General features: G+C 41.0%; 1 protein-coding gene across 6 annotated transcripts in view; it reads right to left on the reverse strand.

Moving 5' to 3' along the window:
- PDE8A (phosphodiesterase 8A) overlaps positions 1-19,531 on the reverse strand; it is a 157,350-nt gene that overhangs the window by 33,537 nt on the left and 104,282 nt on the right. For all 6 annotated transcript variants that reach the window (XM_037394512.1, XM_037394513.1, XM_037394511.1 and 3 more), the window contains 2 exons: positions 3,289-3,345; positions 647-837 (listed from right to left, as the gene is read on the reverse strand). In XM_037394512.1, coding sequence (XP_037250409.1) covers positions 647-837; positions 3,289-3,345 — 248 coding nt within the window. The remainder of the gene's footprint in view (positions 1-646; positions 838-3,288; positions 3,346-19,531) is intronic.

Below are 19,531 nucleotides of genomic sequence, written 5' to 3' on the forward strand. Positions count from 1 at the left end.
TCACTGGAAAGTCACTGAAGCGAGGCACCACTGCCTGTCAAGTCTCTGTGGGGACACTCAAAAGGCAAGCCCTTTCCCCCTTTTTTCATACTTCGCAGTTTGTAGAAGTATTTTTGGACTTAGTTTGCAACTTTGCTCTTCATAACAGATTTTCAAGTGTTGTAGATACAGAAACGTGCACACGAAATATTTCCTATCCACATCTGGAGTTACTCAACAGCAAGTGGTATTTCAAAAAATGAACACTAATGCTCAGAACGCTAATGAAGTGAATGTATTCATTACATTGCTTGGTGGCACAAGCTATCTTCACAGTTAATTTAATGTGCAAACAACGAACCAGGTATTTGGAAAAAAAAACCCCACAACCGTAAACCAAACCAAACCAGTTCACTATGGCAAGAAATATGTACACTGTGGCTCCAAGCCAGTTTAAGCTCCAGATACCCTAGCACACAACCAAAAATGCTGCAGCTGTAAGATGTAAAGCACTGAGGTAACAGTATTTGATGCTGCCAATGGACACCTGTCCAAAAAACCCCCAATATTTGACCAATTTTATAAAAGGGTCATATAAAAGCAAAAAAACCTTTGATGATGTGTCAGCTATATAGTTAAGCATTGATTACACTGAAATGTTGCTTACCTGCATAATGCTTCTGCATCAAAGTATCTGGAATGTCTATGGTCAATAATGATAATGTCATGATGTTTATCAAGAAAACATTCTAGTGCAGATTCAGGTGTCCTGGTAATATTACACCGAAATCCAGCTTTCTCACATGCCCAACGGAACCCGTTACTCTGGTCATCTTCTTTGGCAAATACTAAAAGTACCTGAGTTAAAGACAGTGAATCATTACAAACATCTTACATGTATAGTAGATTCTGTGATTTTTGCCTGTTCTTAACACGTTTTGTAAAGCCACTTCCAAGGCTTAATCCATTGTTTCTAACCGAATTGCTTTCTACAGACTATTGCTTTTTATAAATTGTCTGTATACAGAGGTGTTTCAAGTGGATAAAACTTGTGTGCCAGAGCCATTTATATCCACATGGGATGAACAAGGCCGGGAAGTGGCTCTCTCATCATTAGTTACAAAGAGAGCTTGGGCAATCAGTTGCGACTAGATACATATATTTCAGGCAGTGTACATGCTATAACAGCGAGTCTACTTTTCTTCACTGAAATTGCCTCGTATACAACTATTTTCTTGGATTCTATTTTTCTTGCCAGATGATATTCCAGAAAAAAAAAAAAAGTCATGGTTCACCCTGTGTGAATTGGTATTTACCAGTGCTTCAATGGCATGATGAAAAACGTGCCTTCCTTTTCATCTCATTCTAGCTCCCCACAGCACTGGATGCAGCCCACTCTGCAGGGTTTCTGCAAACTACAGATAGGCTGCTTGAGATGAACTCATGCGAGACTGGAATCACAGGCAGTACCTCTGCATATGAAGTATGTCCCCACGCGACTCCTAAGCAAAGCTTGCCATGGGATTTGTAACACAGAAGGAGATTACCGTGGCTGAAATCCAGAACTGGAAGTCAGATCTGTGAGCCACTATCAGCTCTGTCCTAACATTAGGTAATTGCCAATAATATTAACCTTTCTGAGCCTTTTTAATATCAATACAATGCCTACATACTACAGGTATGATAAGGCCCAATTCCTTCTAAAATGTATTTCAAATTCTACGATTGAATATGGTACAGAAGATAAACACAAAGCCTGCTAAGACTCTCACTGATGTGATTGTGCTTTGCATCAGGATAATGTTTTGTAGAAGAAAACTTCTTTTGCTTGAAAGAACACACAGAATGGCAGACTATAGTTCTGTGTTAATGTTGATTTTGTGGATGACTCAGTATATGCAGCCTTTTGGAAAGATGGATAACTAAACCAGCATTTGGGCTATTGTCTCAAGACACCAATCTTCCAGTAATTTACTCAAACCACACTTAAGATGTATGTTTTGGTCAGAAAATAATGTGGAGCATGTGTAACTTGCACCACATCCCAGTGTCCTTTATCTTCTGGGTGATTTTAGGAATTCCAGTGCTGGTTACACTTTGGACCAAGTTGGTGAAATGTCTACCAGTAAATCTTAACATTTCTGTGTAGTACATACTTTTGTAAGAATGAAGGACTTTGTACTCATTTAGTTCAGATTCCTTTTATAGCAACCTGCAAAACTGTTTTGCAAAAACATGCCATAGTTTGGGCTATATTTAGTGAAGTTAATCTGTAACACTTAAGAATGGTTTTCAGCAATAGCACAGAAAAGCAGCAGATCAGAGCTGTATGATGGACTCTGGCACAAATGTGGTGTTGTCTAACTTCTCCTTCCCTCATGCCTGCCAGCTATATTACCAGGACAAATTGGTATAATTTTAGAGTGGCCTGTGACTGGACAAAAGCAATACAAACATTAAGAACAATAAAAGAGGCAGAAATAGTCAAGGAATGTTTCTGATTTATACTTAGGGAACAGCTGGATGAGGCTGTCCTAAGATCTGATGTTTGGTGATATTACTGTCTGTTCTGATAACAGGTCCGGAAGATGTTGAACTGCAGTTCTTGAAGACAGACATTTCCAAATTATCAAGTCCAAATTACTTCCACCCAGGAGTTTTGTAATTACTGACTGAGGAACATCTTGGATTATTAATGGTTCTGTATGCCTTGGGATACAAGAGAGTTTTCAGAGGAATTCCAAAGGAGTCCTGTATCTGCAAACCTCATGCACATCCCAGACAAAATAAGGGAACAATTGACAAATGACCTTCATTAATAAAGACATAAAAGAGGATGAATTAATGCCAGTCAACAATGAATAACAAAAAACCATACATTGCCAAGCTCACTTCCTATATTGTGTGATGATATTGCAACTTTGGTTGATGCTAGTAATAATGCTGGTGGAATAGACCTCGACAGGACATTTGGCTTAGTACCATTTTGATGAGATTTTGATTAAGAATTGACTACCAGTAGAATACAAAACAAGGCACACATTAAATTGATTACAAGCAAACTGATAGCACAAAGAACTACAGATACCTCTATTTTTATGAGCTGAGAGATGGCCGGAGCAAAGAGTTAGGCAGGATTTTTAGGATACACATAGAATGCCGGGATAAAAATGTCTGTTAGGTGCACGTAAACACTTGACAAAAATGCTCTGTGAAGATCTCTATCCCCCAAAAATTCCAGTCATGAATTTTAAGCTAACATCTGTGATGTTTTAGAAATTAAGACTTCGGTTTGAACTGTTGTATTACCTGAAGTTGATCTTGATGAAGTCTCATAGGGCCAAACTGCACATCCGTTACTGGTGCCTAGAAGAAATAAGAAAGGATCTTATTAATACATATACACCTAGGTAAGAAGAAAAATTAGCACTGTTAGAGAACACATTTCTTATTTACCACTGTCTCACAGATATATTGCTATCATTATGAGGCTTCTTCATGATGGTCTTATTCTGCTTTTGTAAATTTATATGCTAAGCTGCATTAACACAGTTAGAAATCAACAAGCTATTCTTCAAGTATTTTTTTACTGTTACTTTAAACATAGAGTAATGGATTGTCATGAAAGTTTGCTAGACAGACTTATTTTTCTGTATCCTCTGTATCACTTCAGCTGTTCTGCAAAACACGGAAGTGTTTAAAAATTGCTTTTTTTTAAAATGCAAAAAAACACTACACCTCCAGGAGAAAGGCCAAAATATGTAACTCTGCTCTTCGAATTTCCCATGTAAGAGGTGCCCAGGAGTTCTATGCAAAGACACTGATTTCATTTCTCCAAGAGCATTTTGGTGCATTCCGTCCTTCCCACCCAGCCCCTCCAGGGAAGGTTTCAGCACCGATATTTGTACTTGACAAAGCACATATTCAGCATGCAACTTTGCTTTGAAAAACCCTGGAAAAAAGCTGTCATATGTCATGCTTTCTGCATGCCAGCGCTTCCCACATTAGATTCTGTTCAAGTAACACTGGCAAACAGTGTAGCTTAGGATGCACAAACTGAGCTGGGATCCTTCCTTCTCACGTGTCACTTCAAGGAATGGAGGTCAATGACCAGAAGTGATGTTTATCGCAACTGTTTCTTTTTGATACAATTAATCATTAATCAAGCTTGAACATGAATGACTCTTCAATTGGTATGGGATGGACTTTCTAAAGTAGTTAAACACACAAATACAGAGGGAGACTCCAATAGGATTACGCAGGTTAGGTTCTTTGGGAATTCCCATGAGGCGAGTATCTGCACTTTCATGTGCTTAAATACTTTTCCCCTCTTGTCTCAGAAATGAAAACTAAAAAGCAGGAATAACAATGCTCCCGATTCAAAACAGGAAACAGAGTCCAACCAATGGTCCTTGGACTTTACATAGACTCTTCAAAGGTAACCGGAGTAAAAAAGCAAAAGAAAATCAATTTTGGCAACGCAGTAAACGGAAGACATCTCTTGATTCATATGTACAAAGAAACGATCTGTTGAGCACAAAGGTGGCTTTTTTACATTGCTGTTTTTCAAAGTAAAACCACACTTGAAGATCAGAGTTATTGCTTTGCAGCCTAGACTTCTTCTAATAAGTAATTTTAAAGACTCATCAGCACATCCCACAGATAAATCTTTTAGAATTGCATGCTCCATTCTTTCTATGACCTTGCTGCTCCATTGCTCAGCCCTCAGTTTTTCTCACGTGTGATTTTATTTATTCATCAACTTGGAAGCCATTGCTGCAACATTAAATAAGCAAGAAACATGACTCAATGAAAAATGGCAACGTAGTGTCTGCAAAAACAAGCCAGGAACCAGTGTTTGCATATGTTATTTAAGGGGGTCTTTAAAAGGTCATGTCAAAATGACATGGAGGGGTTTCAGATTTACTCTCATCCTGGTCAGATCAGCTTAGTTTAAGTATGCTTCAGTATGTTTTTTTCTAATTTTGAGATCAAGAACATCTCTTCAGTTGAAAAAATCAAGCTGCTTTATTCTCCTTTGTGGCACATCATCCAGTTATTCAAAATCTGCACTAGAAAATAGCAAATGCATATGCTGATAATGCACATAGCAGAAGGGAATCCAGCTCTTTGCACCAGTGTTACTGGTTTTGCAGCACTGACAGTAGTAACTACTTGTCCCAAATCAGTAAGATCAGCAGAAATGCCTGAAGGACACAGAGGGAGTGTATCTATTGAGTAAAAGATGCCTTTTTTACAGTCACTTCTCTGACCATAACCACACTTCAAATTAAATTTTGAAACATTTGTTTTTGTACACTCCAGCTGCCAGCATAAAGCAGCAAGTGTTTCCAGTTTCACCAAGAGATGGGCCTGAGCTGCAAGGTTCAGATCCAGAGCTGAACTCCACTGGTGTTTGGGGGTATGTAAAACCCCATCCATCAGGCCAGTGTACCCCTGGACTACCAGTCCCAGTCCAAGGGGAATTTTAACAAATGAGATCAACCCAGCATTGCCAGTTACTGCTTTTCTGATGCTTCTTTCCTTTAAAAAGGTTGTGAATGAACAGCCATCAAAGCATTTAAAGGACTGAGCCTGAAATCACTTTTCTGCCAGCAACCTGTGGCCATTTCTAGACTGAAAATTCCTGTCTATGCACCATTTAAGCTTAAGTTACAAGCACTGCCCAAATGAGATAAACTGTCTGGCTACACGTTAACTTGCTGTCCTGAGTAGAAGAAAAACCCTGGCCTGCATCTCAGCTGGAAAATTTTTGTGAACTCCAGTTAATTCTTAATCCTGTTGAAATCTGTGCAAGTAACTTGACTAATCATTTCAACTTTTTGTGTGCTGCTAGTAGCGCTGAGAAGTGACATGCGATTAAGTACTGTGTCAAAAATCAAGGCGTCAGCAAGGATTAGCCGAAACTCTCAACTATCGGTGAACTAAGTGAGCTTTAAGAATACCTCTAACGCCGCAAGCTTACAACAAAACCAACCCCAGCCAAAGCTCACATGTATAGTAACTGCACAAACACATCTTCATTCACTCACACCTTTTGCTACTTCTTCCCTGAAGTTTCTTTCCTACTTGAAAAACAAAACCCCAAGTATATTTTCAGACTGACAAATGTGACTTATGCACATGAGAGCCTTCCAGGCAGGCACAAACCTGCAAGAAAGCGTATGAGAAGACAGAGAGGTAGAACTAGTTGTAGGTTCCTGGAACTGATGGTGATAGAGCTGGGTCCCTTGCCAAAGAGCTGCTGATGCAAACTTCACGAGTAAGTACAGCGTATGTGACTGTGCAAGACTTGAGTCCAGGATGCTTTCAGCACGATGACTATGAATGTAAGTCTTTTGAAAATTCTTCCTTGGCCAAACAACCTTAGAGGCCATCCTATAACTTGGAGCCAGGGATCAAACCGAACAGACGGTAGGAAGGGGTCCTGCTGCAGATTTCTGACGCTGTAGCCTGTTCTCATTGCAGCAGGGCTCATGGTCTCAAAGACATCTAAACGCCAGAATAGTTTACAACAGTAACTAATTCTCAGGCTGTTGAAAATGCAAACCTTTTGGGCTCATCTGTGCTACTGCAACATCCACAATAGCTGCAGCTTAGTTTCTCGAGGTTTGGGGAGCGAGAGATGCCTGTAATAGCAGGCTGCAGGTCAGCAGCTACTAGTTAGCTTTAATTGCAGACAGCAGCTTGGTTACTGCAGCAGCGAGTGTTTACACCCTCTGCTTAGAGACAGAGCAGATAATCAACTCCAGACTAGTTTAAATGCTTACACATAGCAGTTGAAGCCATTTTATATCCTCTGATCTGCTAACTACTGCTGGTAGTACTTACTTTCCCCCAAATTTGCCTTTCTTATTTGAACACTGTATTTTCTGTCCTGTCAAAGGAGGCCTAGCCCCGGCACAAAGTGAGATGTGTCCCAGGCAATGGGCATTACCCACCCATACGATAGCTGTCAGGGGGGGTTATCTTCTACTGACTGCGCTGTGCAGCTTGACACTAGCTAGAAATGATCTGCATGTTGTAGCATCTACAATGCAAACATCAAAATTGCAGATTGAAACACTTCATGTTTCCAATGTCCATAGAAAAGTGAATGTTTGGCAAATAAAAACAACTGAAATAAGCTTTAAAAAGACAGACCCCAACGACGGTGACTGGTCTGATTAAAGCACAACAAACTCAATGTTGACCTGATATAACCTGGTAAAGTATTTCTCGCTATGAGTCACTCTTTGCCTTTTACCAGAACTGAATCTACAGGAATGGTCTGTTCATGGTTGCTGGGTTGTTTTTATTTTTCTTCCTACAGCTAGAAAAACTTGAAATGAACTTTCTCAATGAATAAATGTAGAAAGGAATAAAGAGTGGAAATAAAGCCAGCCTGATCCACACGCTCCCTATGGTGATAAACTGCCTGGTTGGCATGTGGGACACTTCAAAGCAGCCCACAGGTCTCCTATTTGCTAGAGGTCTCATATCTTGGCTTTCTCCAAAATGCCTCTCTTACCATCACCAATTGGAGAGGAGAGCAAACCTCTTAAAAGGGCAGAGTCAGCCCCCAAAAAATCCTTTGGATATTAACTGCCATGCAATACTGCTACAGAGGGGCAAACACATTCCTTCTGGAGGCTGATTTTCTGAAGTCGCTTCTTTTATGAAGCTTTTGCGGGACATTCTAAAGCAGAGCCCTGCACAGCTCAAGGTAACTCCCATCGGAGCTGGGGCTGCCGACCACTGCAGCACTACCCGCTCAGGGGAAGGGCTGGCTGGGGAGCTGCTGGCATCCTGGGGAGCAGAAGTATGCACCTGAAATCCTCCTCCACAATGCACAACTGCGCCCTCGCTTCCTTTCTGCCACAGACGGGGCTGTGTGGATGACAAGAATGACTCGTCCTCTCGGCATCTGATCACCACACACAGCCCTGGCCTCTTGCTAGTATCCCTCCCTAAAGGGCTGCTGGTAGCATTTCTCCTCCTGCTGCTCGACACCTTATTTTTCCTGCAATGACTTGAACAAAGAAGTGACATAAACTTTTGCTGAATGGACTGCAGAGGGAACCTGCTGCTGTTTGGCTAACGTCCGCATTTAGAAAGCAGACCACGAGAAGAGAATTTCTGTTGGTAGTTTAACACTATGTAACTGCCTCTTCAAATACACTTCACCCTCAAGGCTCTGACTCATTATAATGTATAACACAGATTAACTACAATGATTAGACATAAGAGATATTGCTGGTCCTAATGGACTACAGCCAGCAAAATTTACTCAGATCAATATTTTGAGACATCACAACAAAGTGTTTTATCAAATTTTAAAATACATACTTAAGTTTTCTGCATATACTAGGGACATGATATAAATCAGTATGAGTTAAGTCATCACAGCAAGATTTGACATTCTTGATCATCAACATATGCTAGGAGCTACAGGTCTGTTAAACTGAATTTTGATAATTCTAAGAAAAACAGAGGGATCAACTTTACAAAGGAAAAAATATCCTTTTTCTTAACCTGCTGGTTTTAAGCATAGATTTATCATCCCAGAAAACGAAAGCTCAAATGCACTCATAGCTTTATACCATACCTTAAGTTTTAACTGATTCAGGATCTATTAGCAGAGGATATTTGAATTCTACATGATAAAGCCCTTTATCAGAATCATCAGCATCCTCCTGGATGCTGAAAGCTAGGAAATAACCCACTCGCTATAAACTGACATGACCAGGTCCAGGATCTGGTCCACCCAGGTCATACCAGTATGGTGCCTTTATCTCAACAGAGGAGTGTGTGACAGTGTGGCTAACACTTCTGGGCAATGAAAGTTTCCCTGTTCAGGATCAACTGTAGGTTTTCACTATTCACATTTTTCTTTACTTATAATGATCTTTATCACTTTCTGAAATATATGAATACTAATCCAATCCATGGTCATTTACCTATTTCTTTCTCAGTGGAAATCTACCGAAGTAGAGAATTTAAGATTTAGCTACCTATTTTCCATGCAATTTCTGCTAAAAACTTAACATCACTGCTCACATCTTCTTTGCAGACCTTGATAACACCGTTTTGTTACATACTTGACATTGGTACAAGTTACATAAAATGCTGGCTGAGCAGATCTTCCGAACACACCCAACTATTCTGAGCACAAAATGAATTTTATAATTCATAGGCTGAATTCTGACCTGGTTAGCAACAGTGAAAATTCAGAGTAATTCCACCAAATGCAAAGAGAATATGCTGAGATTTACTTCAGTACAAATGAAGTGGGAGTCTGGCTCCATGCAGCTACTTCTTGTGTTGTTTGGAGGCTGCAGCAGTTTGAATAAAGAGTAAGATGGAACAAAGCATCCAAGGTTTCTGCCTTTGCTCAACAAATTCAAGGACAAAGGTAAGCCTGGCTCTCAAAGACCCTAGGCTGTATGTAGTCAGTTGATTCTTTGCTGAAATACAAAGACAGGAGTTCTGAAAGGCAATTAAATTTTACCAAAACTGCTGTTCAACCTAGATGAAACCTGTTAATTCCAGCACTTGGTATTTTTTCCTATTTCTGTTTCATAAAGGATGTAGAAAAATGTCACAGACTTGGTAATTTACATAATGTAGCATCCTGGCTCAGTGCAATTTACTTTGATAAAATCTAGCATTTGCATTAATCTAAATCAGGTTCCCACTGATGCACCTCCATCAACAAAATGATACAGATTTAGATCTATATTACAAGGTCTGAAGATCATCTGAGGTTCCATTCCAGCACCTTTTTCCTTTTATCTATTTTCTGTTTTAAATTGATTCCTAGAAGAATTATCCGTGAAGCTGCCATGTAATGATACAACAGACAGTGTATGTGATGGGGTAACATACCTTCCATCATCTTAATCCATTTCTATACCTTCCATCATCTTAATCCATTTCTTTAGTACCAGTTGTGAACCAGTTTTACATAAACGAGCTCCTGAGAGCCAAACTCTGACCTCTGATTCACATCATTAGCAACACAGAATTTGGACAGCTTGCAGTTTCTGCGAGAAGGAAAGCTTTTTTGAGCATAATGCGTTGCCAGAGCTCTCAAGTCAGGCTGCTAGCCCTGTCAGCCACGAAAAACTTACTCCCGACCTTTTGACATCACCTTTACCACCCCTAAAATCCAGCCCCTCTTCCACTGCTCAGCCTGGAGGCAAGCTTCAGGTTAACCCAGGTCCCAGGGAAGGCACCCAGAAGCCACCCACCCCCAGCTGGGACTGGGACTGCTTTGCTGGTGTGCCGGCGTGCATGGGCTATCCTAGCTTCACCTGGCCCCCCCTGCACCCGAGGAGGACCCCGCTGAGTTTTGGCTGCAGGTCTGGCTTGCCACTGTGCCAGCCATCATTATATACGTATACTTGTTTGTATTCCGCGCCTAATTCCCCACTGCATTTCTTCAGTGTTATTCCACTGCAGTAAGTAAAGAGAAATTGGAACAAACCTGGAGTACTACTCTTGTGAAATGGGGCTCGTTGCCTTCTAGCACCCTTTAGACACAACTGAGAACTCCCATTCTGTACCGCTTACAAATTCTCCACTTACTCCTTACACTAAACTTTGGTTGGCGAGCCGCAAGCATGGCACTAGCAAAAGTGAATCATTCCGTTTTGTTGGGAATAATTAACGATGCTGTCCCAAAGTGCCTTTTATTATTATTTCTAATGTGGTAAAGCCTGGGTGGCCTCTGGCCCAGGCGAGTGTCCCGCTATGGTAACATTGTGCAGCGACAGCACGAAAAGGCAAGCAGCAGCCCCTGCCACTGCTAAAGGTTAGAACTTGTACACAGAACATGCTAACAGTTGGGGGGTGCAGGGGGTGTTGAGCTCTTGGTAGGGTATTTAAGTGAGAAAATAAATGTCATTATCACTTAGCGTGCCTACAGCACTACTACACAGATCTCAAAGCTTGCAGAGGGAGGAGACGGTTGCTGTTTCCATTTTTAAGTTCAGAGGAACTAAGCATCAGGGAGAGAGACCGGAGCCCTGGCATCCCTCGGCGTGGCGTCAGGCTCCCTGCTCCCTGGCCAGCCCACTGCGGCAGGTACTGGTAATATTGGGACCATTTGATAATAGCTGATATCTGGAAAACACCCACTGATCTATGAAATTGAAAATGATAGTTTCTGATAATTCAAACACAGTTTACCTTGTGACTTGGTAACGGCACTGTTATTGTAGGTTTCTAAGGTAAGCAGACACAACTCCAGCCAAGCAACTGCACAAATCTCACACTACATACTGCCATGAGAGTCCTTATTCTCAATGAACCACACAGCAAAAAGGGGCAGAATATAAATCACAGACAAGCCAGAAAAAGAAAGCTGTCTACTCATTAACCCACACTGACTTGTTCTGTCCAAAGAGAAGAAAGTTGCATGGAAATCAGTCCTCACATCAAAAACTATTCAAATCTAGCAAGCTGCATTCACTGCAGCATCTACCTGATTCAAAGATCCCTTACAGACCTGTACGCTACACACAAGTACACAGGGCTGGCAATTTCAGCTGTTTAGAAGAGAAAAAATGTGAATCATACACTCCACAGCAACCCTGGAGACACTGACACCCTCAACACTGGCCTGTGTCTCATGGTCATTATTTTGCCAAATGCTTTTATGATCAACCAGCACTGAATTTAAAATGCTCTAGGTCTTCACTGTCTTGATTTGAGATGGCTCATTGGGGTCTTCAATAAGGTCCCCACTTTCTGACTTCAAGTTTTTCAAGAAGTTCTCCTCTCAGGCCACATACACACAGATCTACATCTGGAGGCTGTGAGCTCTTCCTACACTGGATTCCCTGGGCTGCTCACTAAACTATTGCCAAATATTTCTGTGTGGTGAGGGCATGCTGTAGGGCATTTGTAGTTATATCCCACACTAAGAGAAAAACAGCAGCTTAGATGATCTGGCTTGTACTTTAGAAGAATTTTTTAAACCCTGTAATAATGTCTTTCTATACATAGGTTACAGAAATGGATGCCTTTATCAATACAAAAAAAAACCCTAGTATGAACATTTTCAGCTGTTCAAAGTTAAATGTAGTTTTTAAGTGTTTACATTTTTGGAGAGTCTAGCTTAAGGGTAACAGGAACAGAACGTGTAATATGCAGAAACTGAATTGCTTCGGATGAAAAAAGAGGTCATCTTTAAGGCACTAGCACCTAATCCCGTATTTCGCTTGTTTTTGACAAAATTCAAGGCTCAGCTAGAATACCTGCACTTCAGAGAAAATGTCCTCCAAAGTCAGGCATCCTTGGTATTCTGGGGTTACTTGCAAGTAAGGGTTGTGATTGCCTTGTGAGACATTACCTTGCTGGCAGCTGATCAGCATGTATGTGTGGATATTACACCTCTCTGAGCTTCAGCAGCTCTGCCCTTGTACTCCGAAACCACTCTGTTTTCCCCTTTGCAATCAGGACCAGCCACACTCTTATCTCACAAAATGCTTTAAAGGCAGCCACATAAAAATGGTGCGTCTAGCAATTCCCAGAAGGGCGAGAGATCTATTTCCTCTCCCCTTTTCCCCTCACCTGACCCAAAACTGGTTACTCCACTGGCTTAGGAGAGCTATAACCAAGCTCTGGGGACCAACTAACTCCTCATATGCTGGCGCTGATGTAAAAGTTTCAGCGTGCTACCCTCTCTCATCTGTTGGCAGAAATAACCTCCACCCAGATGTAAAGGCCAGCCAAGACACCAGAGAAGAAATTAGTCTTTACATCTTACAGGTCATCAGCCAAGACACATTTCAAACCAGAGCATTAAATATGCTGGGGTTTGCATCACTCCAAACAAATTAATCCAGCCTTGGCTTTAACTACATCTTTGTCTAACTGAAAAGGAACTTCTCATTTGCCTACTGCTGCCTCAGGTGTATTAATTTTGCAGGCAGGCTGTAGCTGACTTTCCAACCCCCCACTTGAGCAGTCGCTTTAGTACAAATACTACATTCTTCTGGCCCAGAAGGAAATTCTTGCTGCCTGCACTTTAACAGTTGAGCTGCATGGCACTCTGGGAGACTTAAATATGGCACAGTAGTTCTATTGTTTAATATTATTAAAACTGCTTGCTCTCTTGTGATTTTGCAAGATCCTGGAGCGTAGCAATAAGCGCTAATCTGTTTCTTATCTATCAGCTAGTACTTTCTAGTAGATACCACTTGCTAGTTCTGTTTTAGAGGTGATTACAGATGCATCAGGATACAATAAATCTCCATCATTATCAGTATTAATTTCTTCTTTATGCACATTAATTTCAGTGGCAGTTTTTCTTGGACTATCTGGATTTGAACAGAGTCAGCTGACTAAAAGGAAGTTCCAGTCTATCAGGAAGATTTCCAATTGCTTTCTTTATGTCAAACAAACTTTTCATGGCTTGATCTACCAACACGGCAACTGCCACAAACAGACCAAGGAAAGCATGAGAGTACAGCACAAAAATAGCATAAAGCAGTTGGTGGATCTGCTAGGCTGCCTAGAAGATTTCTATTTTGTCCTAAGTTTCCATTTGTTAAGGAACAAACTTGCTTTTTCTATTGTCATTAATAACGCATTGTTTGCACTGACACAGTTCAGGCTTTACTGACCAAAGTAATTTTTTTCTGCCTGCTGCCATCCATTATCACAAAAGCACACATTTCCCAAGCAGTGTCAAATGGCCTGCAGCAAACTGCTGTCAGACCCCAGCTGGGCCAGCAGCAAGCTTAGATTACCCCTCCTGACCCACTGAGAACTGCACATGAGCTCCCACGACTCCTACTTTATCTTGCACATCTCCAGCCTTGGCATATGTGGGCATCCTGGATCCACCAGATTTTAGTCCTCCAAGCCTGGATGGTGATGGTAGGAAGCTGCCTCCTCCCTCCTCTTCCCCATTCTCCCAGCCAACTCCCAGGCACACTTTCACATAGTTTACTCAGGTGTCTGTGAACCTGCTGGACACAGCTGGCACACGGTTTTCGGTACAGTCCAAAAGGTGCGCTCTGGCCACCTGAAGTAAGCATGAACTCACTCGTACTCCATCAGGTACCCTGCCTGGGAACTGCTCTAAGAGACAGCAAAGACACAGCCTCTGAGATGGAATTTTGCAGGTAGAATAAATGCTAAGTCAGAGGGTCAGAGGCCAGTACAGTGGAAGGGAATTTTTCAATACTGATAATAAACATTTCAGTATTTTTGTTTATCGATTACAGGTTTCCCAGGCTGAGTGCAACTGTCTGCTGATACTTGAGAAAACTGAAAAAGAGGTTCTTGGCACTCAAACCTTTTCTAAATAGAGAACTTTTGTCTCCAATAAATGAAGACTTGAGACTGCAGGCATATTCAAGACGTCTTTTGAAAAAATATGAGGAAATTCACAGCAGTACATCCTTTTTTCACTCTAAGGTTTAGCATGAATTTTGCTTGTTCACACCAATGACAATCTGACAGGTTAACTCCAGGTTCTATCATAAGGAGGAAAACAGACAAATGGATTTAAGAGTGCTGGGGATCCCTTCTTTCTTTTGACCGCTAGGAACTTCACTGGCTGAGGGGGTGAGCGACTGGTTTCCTCTAACACAGATGCCTCTTCATTTCTGAGGACCTACAGGGTAGTTTGAAACCTGACCCTGGTTTTCTGCCTGAGTCTGGTTCAGTAACACACAGTGCTTCTGCCAGCCCACAGGGCTCGTTAATATTACACGCTCGGTAGATGGGATCACTCTTTTTTCCCCTAAGTACAGTAGAACCTTTTAACAGTTATGTCAATCCCCCTAAATTTTGTATGTCTTTATTAAAGTGGGGGTTTCATTATAATCAGAATTACAATTAAGTAGAATTTGATGCAGCAAAGCAACTTCTCGTTCTAGTTCTCTCGTAAGCCACATTTCACTCTATCTGGATTTATGGTACGTACATTCCATTTTATTTAAATTAATTGAAAAAAAAGTTTAAAAAATTAACTATACTATTATCTCTGATACAAAGCAATCTCTGCACATTCTGCCTACTAGTAGCATTTCCTTTACAAAGAACTGTTGCATATGCCAAAGATGACCACTGCTGGTATAAAATGAATTATTACAGAGCATGATTTTCTCTCTAGAAACGCATAAGCAACCAGTATGTTACTACCTCCTAGTAAAGTTGCACAGGAGTAAAGCTGTGGCAACCAAAGTCTCAGCAGAGCGTTCTCCCACGAGGCAGCTCTTTAATAAACAACCCATCATCAGGGAAGCCCATAAAGCACTCTGCCACGGTGGCTCTTAACTAGGGAACAAATTCATCTGGCTATCAAATATCCACTTAAGACAAAATCCTGCCCACAGTGAAGTTCATTGACATCACTACTGTCTAGATACAAACATTGTACCTGGAGAGAGTGTATTTCTCAAAGTACAAGGACCACAACTGTGCAGATAATAATCTATAGATGCTTAATAGCCTCACATAAATTATTTAACCTTGAGATTTCCAGGAAAGAGAGACACCATCTGGAGATACTTGCACCAGATACTTTTATCAGTGATATGAACACAGTGAAACTTTCACAGAGAGTCTTGCTGCAGCTACGAAGTTTGAAGGAAAGATCTGTTACATGCAGGGGTAAGAACACGGGGTAAGAAGACGCAAAACCACTGAATAAATCTATAATGTAATCATGTGCATTCACCTGCAAACTGCATAGGCAGATAACTGCTGTATAAAATCATGAACGCTTATGAGCACACAGCCAGCAGTGGTTAAAAGGTGCATTTGATTGAGCAGATGTGGATTTTTCATGTGTCACCTGGGCAGCCACTTCAAACTGGTGCTTACCTTCCTTATACTGTGGGCAGGGTGTCAGGAACATTTTTTTCAGAAGCTTTACCAGTCTCTCCAAGTTACAGCTCCTCAGACCCTACAGTGGGCCCTTCCATAGTGGCTGTCTGAACACCAGCAGCGTGTGTGATCTCTGAAATAAGCAGGTTCTCTGCTCCCCCCAGCAAGGACTCCAAACTGTGAGCACAGCAGCGTCGAGACTTAATGCAGCAAAACAGCTTCTCAAATATTAGTACCACCAGGTACCCAGCATCTTCTGCACCATTTTATTGACATCTAAATCTATCTGGCTTATCTAAAAAGGTCTGATGTTGTAGCCAAGAGTTGCACAATTGTCCTCTGATAGGAATCAGTGCCGGAGCTGTACACACGTGAGAAGCCTGGGCTATTCTGCCGTGTGCCACAGAGCTCCATGCTGCATCATTTGTTAGGCAGTGACAACCTCATTTCACTTGCATAACAATGACGAATTAGAAGGAGCTATATGAAAGAAAGACAGTCCACGTAGTCATTATACAATGAAATGGTGTCAATCTATGAAAAAAACCAACCCTGATTAGTTGCAAGGAAAACTGGCATCCATCCAAAATCAACCTCCCTTGAGATACAAATTCTGGCCCCTGACAAGATGGAAGCTCATTTACTCTGTTTTCCAACTATCCAAAATAATGTTTCCACCCTGAATCTCACTCTGCTGGTTTTTCTAAGAAAAGTTGTGACGGGCCTAGGCCTTCTGCTGCAAGCGTGAAAGCTTTATGCCAAAGAATAAACAAGAGAAAACAGACATTCAAGTCCTGTCTGGCGACACCATTAATAAGTTCATAGTCACCATTTCCTTCTTCCTCCCCTGCACCAAGTGTTTCTTCCCAGACAGTGATCCAGACTGCTGATAGCTCTGGCAGGGAGCTTTTACCAGAAATTTTAGCAGGAAATGTTAATTTGCAAGCCTTGGTGTCCTCCCTCAGGGAAGACAGATGTTGTATCTGCACAACCAAATCGTGAGGACTCAGAGCTCCTCAGACCTGCCTTCAACACACAGAACCCGAACTCCCCTGTATCTCTAGCAAAGCTGAGTAAAAAAACAACAGTACTCATTTATTTTTTTTGCCTTTTTCCCCCCAAGCAATGAAATACTAGAAGAACATCCAAAGCAAACAGAAAAATTCTATTAATGAAATATCCAATTTAGTGTAGTTTCATGGCATAACTCTGAGCTCAGCCTGATTTCTAGCACACAAAACCTAGCTGGAAATTTGTCGGGCTAGAATAAAACAGAACTACTGCTTTCTGTAAAAATTCTACTGCATTTCTATAAACCAGTGTAATGGTAAAGATAGCTTGTGTGAAACATACATTACAAATAAATTAGATAGCAGGGATAAATAGTTTCCTAGTGTAACGCCTAATGTCTCACATAAGAGACCGAAAGGAAAAGCCATACTCACTTCATTAACGGTTCCAATAAAGCTACAGTAAAACTACAGGTCATTTTGAGAATTAAAAAATAAACCTATAAACTCACTGAAGAATGACGTAGATTGGACTCTTGAAAAGTTTTATTACTGAGGTAGATCACCCGATTTCTTTTTCTTCCTCTATGAACTTTGAACATAAGGCTGTAATTACTTACTACAGATGCAGGAAAGAACGGTGTCCTTGATGGGGAAAGCTTTTATCAATCATGGGAAGTTTCATTTGACTTTTTTTATGTGTTTGCATATTCCTTTGAGTCAGGACAAATGTTCTTACCACATTCATATTTGTGTGGTTAGCAGATTTTTCTGCATCCCTTTTGTCCTTATCCTCCAAAGACAAAACAAATGGCGTGCTGCTAGATGTTGAACTTTGCAATTTTAGTACTCCATTGCAACAGGAATTTATTTTGACTAGCTGTACAAGCCACTAACATGCACAGTACCACGGAGCACCAAAGTTCTACTTTTCCTCTTCACTGCTTATTTTGAAACAATATGTCATACTCTGGATGACTTCAGAATATACTATGAGGAGCATAATTTAATCCAGTTATATTTTGTAATCTAATTTTGCCAAGAACATTCAAATGTATTCCCACAAAACAAACCTTCTGTGAAACAGCAGGGAAATACTAGAGGTGGCATCAAACCACTACTCCATTAGACATAAATTACTCACAGTACGTTCCCCACAAAACAGAGCAACAAAATTTGCAGGCCATAATATGAGGTTGTACCCAGAAATACTTTCCAGATGAAGCAAGCAAGATTTGCAGTGGTTTTGTGACACAATCAACAATTTCCCGGTATTGGAAGAGACCATCTAGTGCATTTGCTGTGTGGATGCTGTCTCCTTGAGTACCTTTTTTTCCTGAGTTCAGTGAGCAATGAAAGCTAAAAAGGACACGTGTACAAACGTAAGGCCCACCACGGCTCTCTGTGTCCTTCCTTCTCTGGGCAGCTGGTCCTGAATGCTGAATAGCTGATCACCTGTGAATTATTTTGTCCGAAAAATTTAACAACTACATTGCCTACCAAGCGTGTGTGATATTTCAGCCTCCTGCCCCTTCTTTATTTTTAAAGAATACAACCTTGTCATTGCTACCCATGTACTCTCTGGGAAGTAAAGCATGGTTTGTTTGAACAAGAAACTAATACTACTTCAAGCATTTAAGATTGATTGATTTCTTTCTTAACAAGAGAAACATGCCTGTGCTGGGAATAGTATTTTGCTGACACTGTAAATACGGAACTATGGGTGTCTTGACAAATATCCCACATTCCTACTTCAGACCAAGTTTTAAGACAGAATTTCACAGTGCTTATGACAATTTAATACCTTAACTGATGATTCTGCTTCACAATTCTCCTTTTTTTTTTTTTTTTTTAGCTCATTTTATACTTTTTTAACCTGCATCCATACAGAATTACCAGGACTACCATTAGACTGGATTGCTGTATTTGCTAGAGTAAGAAGAATCTGTTGGCTCTGCCAGTCAAGAAAAAACACTTCTTCCCCCACGTCTGACTTTGACAATTTAGTTACAGCCTTTACAAGCAGCACTATGCAAATCAACGTTTCCCATATAAGAAGCTTTTCACAGTCTGGAGCAAGAAACATCTTCTGATAAACATAGACCAATTTTTTGCAGTACATGATAGCATATTTTCTTCCTGAAATATTCCATTATTTCCAGTATTTCTGTCATACAAGATAATTTTTATTTTCTTTTTAATCTAGTTATTACTGTTCTGTCACTGCAATGCCTACCAGTTGTTTTCTCAACACAACTCTCCCAGCTTCATCTGGAACTCTCCCAGTTTCATCTGGTTGGAAAAACCGTGTCCCTCTGACTGCAAGCCACTGGCAATGGCGAGAGCATTCATTTCACTCTCTGTTCTGTCATCTAACACACGACTGAACAACTGCAGCCTCAAGCTGATTATATCAGCACTCCAGGAGTCAGAGGCAAACATCTGGAATTTATTGGTTAGAAATAAAATGAATGACATCTTTTCAGGAGTTTTAGCTTGCACCTGTACTTATAAATCTCCATGAGGGCAAGTTATGAATAAATTTAATCGGCAGCAGGATGCAAAAAGCTCTGATTTTGAGCCCTTTGGCTCAACCCCTGTCAAGGGCCCCAAGAAGAAGGTCGGTACTGAGATGCCCTGGAGGCAGAATTTGTTGGGAGCTCTTCTCTTCCACCAGAGGATAAGGAATACGC

Source organism: Falco rusticolus, chromosome 7 (genome assembly GCF_015220075.1).
Source record: "Falco rusticolus isolate bFalRus1 chromosome 7, bFalRus1.pri, whole genome shotgun sequence".
Classification (NCBI taxonomy): Eukaryota; Metazoa; Chordata; class Aves; order Falconiformes; family Falconidae; genus Falco; species Falco rusticolus.